The following is a 9,737-nucleotide window of genomic DNA, read 5'->3' as shown; positions in this document are numbered from 1 at the left end:
TGCTTAGTTTTACTTTATATAGTTTTATGTTTTTTGTGATCCAATTTATTTATTTATTACTGAAAGGAAATGCATTGTGTTTTTATAAATTTCACTGGGTGGGTTGGACGGGCCTTGTGACTTTCTGCCCCAGGTTAGGTTGCCATTCAACCCAAATAACTTACAGTAGGAATTTATTGAAAGATTAAAAAAATGTACATACTGTGCAGTGTTTTATCCAAACATAACTGTCTTTCTAAAGAGAAATGAAGAAGCATTTACTCATAAGGTTTTATTGCACATACTCATATGGGATGCAGTATTAAAAAGATTTGTATCTTATTAAAATTTTAAAAAATATATTTATTGTGATTATGTCAGGATCAGGGACTGTCTGTGTCATGTTTTACCCCATTTCTGTTCCCTTATTTGGTCACGTACCTGTCCTCATTTTGTTAATTAGTTTGATTATGTTCCATTGTTCACCTGATTGCCCTGTGCCCTGAGGGTGAGCTGTATTTGGCGCAACTAGTGCCAAACCGAAGAGGGCTCCAGTCCCTGAGTCCAGTCCCTCCAGTCCCCGCTCCTAGAAAATGCCCTCCAGTCCACAATCCTCGAAGACACCCTCAAGAGACTCCCAATCCAGAGTTTAACCCTGAATGCCTGGAGGCTCAGAAATGCCCCGCGGGTAGCCCATGGGTTGGGTCGGGGCGGGTTAAGAAATTGCTACTTTATTGCGGGGCGGGTCACTAAAAACAAAATTTAAAAAAAATCCATTTATGTTTCATGGAATTTAGTGGTGGAAATTTTGATTCTTTCAAGAGATTCGTTGATTTTCAGTTCGTTCACAAAAATGATTCCTTCACTGATTCGTTCAGTGACCATTTCTTCATATTACACAAATACGCCAGCAGTTGGCGAAAAAGAGTGTCATATGTGTTATGTCTTAAGTCAACGAACGTATTTACTTGTGACAAAAACTAATTTGGCTTTATTAGTGTGTGCATGATCGCATTAAATAAATAGTTTAAATAAATTAAAAAAAAAAGCAAGGAGGTTTAATCGGGGTTAAACGTGGAGTTATGTTCTGATCGAGATTTACATGATTGGCCGACTGACCCTGTATACTCTCATTCATTTCATTCACGAACTTGAGTAACTCTTTTTGACAGGATGAAACAGTTCATAGAGCTGGTCACGAGCTGCGCATGCGCTGCTAATAGCGCCGCGCTCGCGCGCTGCTTTCAGGCGGGAAGGAAGTCGACCGGAAGTTGAAGTCGGCTGCATGCCGCCATCTTGTAGCAGAACTTCACTTGCGTTAGCATACCATTGACTCCCATTCATTTTGGGGTCACTTTGACACCGAATAACTTGTGAGTAACTTGTGAATAACATCTGAGGCGTTTAAAGACTCCGTTTGTCCATTATTCATTTCTAAAGATACACGACAATGTATAAAGGGCTCCATTACCTTCTATGTTACATTATGGCCCCGTAGAAAAAGTTTTTGTAAAAATAGGCTAACGATTGCGTCATAACCACTCGACTCTCTGTCGCACAGTAGAGAAATTACCATACAGACAGGAGGAGAAGCTCGCAGGCAAACTTAATATGGCGTACTGGCGTTACATTTTAAAATACTATACAAAATAATTAATCAGAATACTTACTCCTGCTCACTCACGCCAAAGAACTCCCCGCTCAAGCTCGCCGTCTCTGCAAGATTAACGATGGCAGTTTGCACACACAGCTACAAGAAGATTTACATCTGTCAGACAGGTTGCTGACGTCATCAAGCTTTGTTTGAGTCTGCGCATCAGAAACGGAAGTGCTAAAAATCGCTAAAAATGGGCTTCACTTGTCTCAATTGAGTTCCAATGGGGTCGCTGTGTCCATTTCTTTTACTGTCTATGGCTGCTGTGGGAGGAACTTCATTGAACGAGAAATGAGTCTTTTACTGTCTATGGTCAGTGGATTACCTTAACGAGAACGATTCGTTCACCTAAAAGATTTGTTCACGAACGAACCATCATAGTGCAATTACCTATAGCCTAAAATTGATAAGGTTACGATACGAAGGTCTAAGTAGCAACGTAACTTCCGTGATGTCCCCGATGCGCGGGGCGGGTCGGGGTGGGTCAAGAAATTTTACGTTATGGAAAAAACTCCGACCCACGCATCACTAATGCCCGCCCTCCCATCCACACCTGCCTCCTCCGCTGTCGTCTGCCATCCCCTCTGCTTGCCCTCAGCCCACCATCTATGCGGTGTGAGCTCCGTGGGTCTACGATTCTCCAGTGTCACAATGGTTGAAGAATTCCTCACCTCCGTCTCCAGTCTCTGAGGCCCAAACCTCGGCCCATAGACCCAGTGGCTCCACCTATAGGTCCCTTGCCTTCACTGTCACCAGTCGATCCACCAGCTCCACCAGGCTCCCTCGTTCCTCTGGCTCCGCCTTGGTCTGCCATCAACCAATCTGCACCTCGGGACTCCACTTCTCCAGCTGCACCTCATCCCTTCCTTTATCCCCTTCGGCTCCTCAGTGCTCAGTCGCTCTGGCTCCACAGTGGATGTCCGGATCTCCATCTCCGCCTTGGTCGCCAAATCCCTCAGCTCCACCCTGGCCACCGGATCATCGGCATCCGCCTAGCTCATTGGCTTTTACAGTCTCTACCTCGGGCTCCTCCGCCACCTGCTCTGCCACCACTGGTCGGACCCCTGCAGTCAGCAGCCATTCCTCCTCCATTGCTCCTTCCTCCGTTGGCTCCACCGTGGGTCGACATTATTGCTGTGGCCGGGGTTCAGCTGGGTTCCTCCTGCTCCAAGCCCATCATCTCCTCCCTGGACTCTGTCTGCTGGCCCCTTCCTGGATATCCATCCTCCTCCTTAGCCTCCTCCCATGTTCCCACCCATCCCTCCTTCTGTTGTTTCTAATGTCAGAATCAAAGACTATGTCTGTCATGTTTTGTCCCGGTTTCTGTTCCCTTATTTGGTCATGTTCCTGTCCTTGTTTTGTTAATTTGATTATGTTCCATTGATGGCACCTGTCTTCCCCTGATTGCCCTGTGTTTATAAGAACTAGGCTGTTCAGTTTGTCTCTATCAGGTCTTACAGTGATGTGTGTAAACCTCCTGTTTCATGTGTTGTATTTACTCTGTATTGGAAACTATTAAAGTCTCTTTTGATTTATCCACTGCTCCGTGTTCCTTCTGGCAGTGTAATGTGACATTACATATTGCTTTCCACAGTTTACACAATGCATTTTAGATAAACCAGTGTTTTCTTTTGTTTGTGGAGAGTTGTACAGTTTCTTGTGGTGCTGTTTTTATGAAAGTCTATGTGAGGTGAATTGTGAAACGTGACAGCTAAATGTAGATTTTATGAGATACTGAGGGTGATGCTGGGTAACAGATAAACAGCTTTTCTGGTACTGATTGTCTGTGTTGGATTAGGCAGGATCACATGCTTACAAAAATGTCTGGTGTGCGCTCACTGCATGTAATGACCTTTGACAAAAGGACAGAAAAAAAAACTCTTAGGTACTGTGTACATTAATGTCATGACTTTAGCATATTAGTTTCAAAAATGCATTTTTTTTATTACCAATTAAGAATGATGAGAATAAACATCAGAAAGTGCATTCGTGTTGCATTCAAAGTTGCCATAGATCAAATATTTGCCTTTTCTAACTCTTTTTTTTTTCATATTTTTACATTTGTTAAATGTGTGGTCGTTCTCAACCAGGGAGCCCACAAAGGGGGTCTGAGCAAACTTCCAAAGAGGCCTCAAGATTATGTAAAATGCATAAAAATAAGGTAAAACAAAAAAATCAAGATGAAAATTGGCATACATTTTGAATTAATACATTTTAAAAGTCAAGGAAAGTTCTTTAATAAATATATATTTCTTCTGAAGTTATGTATGCTCTAAAATATTTTATAACCGAAACTGTGAAGAAATTGCTAGTTCTGAGTTAAATAATTTTAATACCTCATCCTATAAATCACAATGTGGGAAAAGTCATACACATAAATAGGCCTATTGTCACTCCTGGACACATTTCGTTGTGTTTTCCCTCCCCATGTTTTCCGTGTCCCATGTTAATTGTCTCATTCTATGCACCTGTGTTTTGTGATTATCTATAGTATTTAAGTTTCTATCTTTGTGTATCTCCTCTTTGGGGTCTTTTTCATCCATAATTGTTGGATGTGCTGTATTACCATTGTGGATTATTCCTGGATTAAAGATTTTTACTTGTACTCCACGTTTCTCTCTCATTCCTTCCCACAGTGAAGTGTGACACCTTAATATAATTTTACAATAATTATTATAATTATTTAATATATTGACATTCCTGGTTACTGTAAATTAAAATGTTTGAAAACAAGAAACTTTGTCGCTACAGCTGAAGTACCAGAAATCTTCATAGGAACCTTAAAATATTGTCTTGGATAATGAGAGGCCATCATTCAAAAAGGATGAAAGTCACTGAAATGTATTTATGTTCTAAATGCATGTATTTCTAGAATTACTCTTTTTTTTAGCTTTTAAGTTATAAAAAGACAGTCTAGGGTTGCATTTCCCAACAAGTTCTGTAAGCAAATTTATTGACCATTGCCACTAGTGACATGACATTCATGACATTCAGCCAAGTATGGTGACCCATACTCAGAATTCGTGCTCTGCATTTAACCCATCCAGAGTGCACACACACAGAGCAGTGAACACACACACACACACACACACACACACTGTTAACACACACCCAGAGCAGTGCGCCTGTGGAGCAGTTAGGGGTTCGATGCCTTGCTAAAGGGCACCTAAGTCGTGGTATTGCCGGCTCGAGATTCTAACCCACAACCCTAGGGTTAGAAGTCAAACTCTCTAACAACTAGGCCACGACTTCCCCAAATATAAAATAGGCTCCTTACACTTTCATTACAAATTGGTAGCCTCTACTGTCAAAAATAAATAAGCAAATAAATAAACAATAAACAAGTATTTTATATTTGTAAAATAATATACCTTATTATCATTTATACAAATTCAACTATAATTTTTAAACAAATTATTCAAACTTACCACATTGATTTATTATTTTAATGTTATTAACATATTATTAATATAGCTTACACTTTATTTTATTACATAGTCCTTGTTGCCTCTACAAAACTCAGTTTTTCCTGAACATCTGGTATCTTGGAAAACCAGCACTGCCATGCAAAAAAAAAAAAAAAAAAAAAGAAACATTCTAAAACCATTCTGATACTAATGTAAAAAATCTTTCAAAGTTGTAAATAGTATCAGAATCAGAAGACTACTGAAGTACGTTTCAGTCTTTCTACTTCAAAATGTCACGTTCAATTCAGTGTGTTCCTTGCACACATTCTTTGTATATGAATTGTGAAATTTACTGGCAATTTTTGAGTTTAATGTTTTCCACACTAAATTATTTTCAGTGCATGTTTTTGTTTCTTCAAAAAACCTGAAAATATCAAACAAAACCCTTCCATCGAATGTACACAGTCAGTGATTATACTGAGCATTCCTGAAGTGCTAGTGTTGTGTCGGACACTCGGGGCAGCACCGCGCCGCGCCGCGTCGCGCAGGCCGCTGTACTGTATGGAGGTGAGGTAAGTCTGTATTTAAGACGCACCCACCGCTCTATGCCACTCCCTTCAGGTGAAGTGGTTTGAGAGATCATTTCCTTACCTATGAAACAAACGTAAACCCGTTTATAGTCTTAATGTAGACGCCTGCTGTTTTCAAATAAAACAATTCAACGAGCAAAGGTAACTAACTTTAAAAATAGTTTGACGATGGAGGCAGCGCCAGGCGGTCTCGGGCGCTGTTCTTGCGCGTTCTGGCTCGCGGTGGCTTTCGACGTTCTTGGTCTCATCATATTATTACTCGGCGTGTTCGGAGACTTGTTCTTCTACGACTTCTTGATATATGCAGGAGCCATCATCATTTTCCTGAGTCTCATTTGGTGGGTTTTCTGGTACACGGGTAACATTGAGGTGCCTCCTGAGGAGCTTGAGGACGATGTGGGTTTGCTGAAGAAGGACAGAGGTTTGGCAGGAGTTGTTAGGAGGTTCTCCAGCCGCCTCTCGAGCGGAGTGCGAAACTCTTTCAGGAGAAACGGGGGACCGCGTGGTCAAGGTGCAGTGGTCGGTCAAGCAAAGCACAGGAGAGATGGAGGTCAGGTACCAGTGGCTTTTGCAATGACCCCTCAGGATAATGTGAGCACTTTGTCTGCGACAGTGACCGCAGGAGACACCCTCAGAACAGAAACACAGGCCATATGAACAATCACGTACAGGTTAATACCATTTCATTATGTATAGCTGTCTCTATTGCACCACTTATTAAGGTAAAGGCAATGGCAACTTCACCAGTTTATCAATTAATGTCTGCTGAAATGTTTCAATCTAGTTTTTAAAAATGTTTATAACTTTGTTTCTACATATTCTTGATTTAATAACTGGAATGATATGAAAGCGGGTCATATAAGGAAACATGTCAGTGAAATGACTTTGAGAAAGTATTTGCATCATAAGTAAGGGCAGATCACTCTGTTAAACATCAACCATGGAACCTACAATAGCTAGTATAAATAATGTCAAGTATGACAGATGTATCTTCATTTTTAAGAGGATTTACCCACCTAATGTACTTTATGAAGTTGGTTTTGCCACCTGATTTAGGCATAACTCATAATTTACACAATATTAAGTGAAATAAAGTAGCAAAACTGTGTATAACATAAATGCATTGTTTTCCAAGTGGATTCAACAGGTTAAATAATTAATTATAGATAGACACAGACAGTGGGATAAAATAATAGATCAAATACACACTAGAGAGAGAAAAAGACCTTTTAAATGACCAAAAAAAACATTTTCTTGTTTTATTTTAACAGGTTACAGAAGAGGATATTCAACCATATGGCACTGCCGAAGCGGACTTTTGTTTTTCTCTCCTGTTGAAATATTCATTGTTTTTATTGAAAATGTTTACAATTGAATTAGGTTTTGTACTATGTTTATTTGATTGATTTTGTGTTTCGTGCTTTGTATTATACACTATTTTGAGATTATGCACTGATAAGAATGGCTTTTTGGCAAAATAAATACAATTATGTATTTTCCTACATGTCATAGTCTGTTTTATGAGTTTTGACCAACGAGAACGGGAACGTAACCAAGTTTAGTGTCCTGCTTTTATCGAATCTCATCTCTACTGTACAACCTTTGGACATTGAGAAGTGTTATTAGGTGTGCCTCCTCTTATCTTTGTTTGTTCACTCCAGTTTCGAAGCAGCAGTGTAAATGAACCGGATGGGTGGCAGACGGTTTGATATCTCAACGACAGTTTCCTTTTTTATTCACAACATTTTTCTAGATATTTATATGCAGCTACCAGGTGGATCTCAGGTGCTTTTTATGCCGTTTCAGATGCATTCATACATTGACACCATTTATTTTAAATACTTGTTAGAAACTATTGCACAGTTAAGCTAACCATAGAATCTGGAAAAGATCATTTACTTTCACTTAAGGCTGTATTGTTCAACAGGGCACATCCTATGAAAGAACATTTGTATTGTGACATTATTTTCATGACAAAACAAAATTCTCAAATCCTATGTGCCAGTGGTCTTCAATAAAGAGTCCATCAATTATTATTCGATTTTTCACAGATTTTACAAAAATACTGTAGCCTATTAAGAACACAATAACAAAACCCTCTGGCCTTCTTCGGTCCTTTTTGACCAACAAATTGTACATTTTGAATTTTTTTAAATCTTAGCTTCATCGAAATGAAGTGTAACTTTTGTCACATTAACAATATGAACACACAAAAGAATCATGGACATGGTTTGGATATGTTAAAGGGTCAAAAAAATAAATAGACAAACTTGACTTCTTCATGGTCAAAAATAATAGTAATAAGTTATAGTAAATTAATGGAAAATGTAAAGAAATGTGAAAACTCAGGTACAAACTACATATCAGCCACTGGTCAGAAAAAAAGTGTGCAGCTATCAAGGGGTGAATCTCTAGAATATCAGGAGTGCAAAATAGATACCGACACAAAATAAACTGGTAAGACTGCAACAGAGCAAATTTTGAAAATATTTCCAAATTTTGTTAGATTTTTTATTCATCAAATACTGAGTGACAAAAATGCTTTCTGTGTGATTTTAATGTTTGACTAATAATAATGTAAAACCTGATACTTATCTAACCGAAAATATCTAAACCTTGACAAAATGTAAATGCAAAACCTAAAAAATGAAGAAATTATCTCTAGAAAAAAAATGGGAATCCAAAAGCTTCTTTATATATCTATACAGGGTGCTAATACAAGAGGTTACGCAACATTACACAAGTTTTTATTTGTTTAATGTCTCCAGATGGCCCAAATCTGACTTAAAAAATGGATTTGAAATGCCTTCACTCTATTTTAATGTGAAATATTGCATTTATTTAAAAATAGTAAATGTATAAAGAATAAAAAATATATATATTCTAATGGAGAAGATAGTTCAATAAAATTGTATAAATATTGCATAGTATCATAAAATCCCTCAAAATCACAAATAATAATAATAAAAATGATCGAACAAAAATATATTACATTGATTTTCATGAAGAAAAAAAAAAAGTTACATTTCAAGGCTTTGGTCACTTTTGACCGTGAAGGAGGCAAGTGTGACTCCTAAACAAAGAGGGCCAGAGGGTTAAAAGATTAGTTCACCTCAAAAATACATATCTGTCATCATTTACTCACCTTCATGCCATTTAAAGTTGTGGGACTTTCTTCTGTGGAACATGAAAGAAGATACAGTGGGTCTGTTTTTTATTCGTTAAAGTTACCAAAACCTCAGATAAAAAAATCAAATCCCACATTAATTTCTTACATAAAAAAGTAATGTAGCCTAAGAGTATATAATTATTTTACTGCATTTACAATGCAAGCGTTGTAAAATGTGTGAAATATTATGTAGGCTATACAGACCAGGCTTAAAATTGAACAATAAGTTGTGTATAATACATACCTGCTCCATCTCTCTATCCACCAAGTGGCCCTTGTGCAAAACAACCATTCGTCGAGTCATAACACTTTTTGCCACTAGGTGGCAGAAACTTCCTTTATTGAACGCAACCGAACCAAACACGCTACTTTAAAATCATTCTTTTTATATAAAGATCTTGTGAAATATAAAGGAGTTCAGGCTATTGTAAGGAAAACAATTAAAGCTTCAAAATATTGGAGGGATTACTGTGGTAATATTGGATGGGATGTACAAATTTCCGATATTTGGGGCATGATTAGGAAAACGGGTGGAAAGCAAAAATTCAAGAATGCCGGTGTCCTGACATTACCTTCAGATTTTCCTATCAGGCTTTACTGCGCATGTGCACATCAATATTGCGTCCTTTTTCGCATGCTGAACAACATTTAATGTATCTACTTTACTGTAAGGAAAGGTTTAGGGTTGTGGTAGGAGTAGACTTTAATAAACCATAATTTTACAGGTTTTTTCCACTGTTTTAATGGGAGGTAGCAAAATCTGACAAATCGACAGACTTTACGAAATGGAGAAGAAGTTGTGATCTCAAATAAAGAAAATGCTAAAATGTTTAATAATATACATATAGCAGAAATAATTTGTTAGAAGGAGCAAGAAATATAAGGGAAAATTTTAAAGAGAGACAAATGCTGGAAACATAATACGTTATCTAATAGAC

General features: G+C 38.1%; 1 protein-coding gene across 1 annotated transcript; it reads left to right on the top strand.

The window, feature by feature from the left end:
- The first annotated feature begins 5,692 nt into the window (after positions 1 to 5,692).
- Positions 5,693 to 7,462, top strand: LOC132148614 (transmembrane protein 238-like). The gene is made up of 2 exons (XM_059557314.1): positions 5,693 to 6,301; positions 6,902 to 7,462. Exon 1 carries the CDS (start codon positions 5,799 to 5,801, stop codon positions 6,285 to 6,287), a length of 489 nt encoding a protein of 162 aa, XP_059413297.1. The 5' UTR covers positions 5,693 to 5,798; the 3' UTR covers positions 6,288 to 6,301; positions 6,902 to 7,462.
- The last annotated feature ends 2,275 nt before the right edge of the window (positions 7,463 to 9,737 follow it).

The sequence above is a fragment of the Carassius carassius genome, chromosome 9 (genome assembly GCF_963082965.1).
Source record: "Carassius carassius chromosome 9, fCarCar2.1, whole genome shotgun sequence".
Classification (NCBI taxonomy): Eukaryota; Metazoa; Chordata; class Actinopteri; order Cypriniformes; family Cyprinidae; genus Carassius; species Carassius carassius.
The sequence above is the reverse complement of the archived record's forward strand: the minus strand, read 5'-3'. Positions and strand labels throughout refer to the sequence as shown.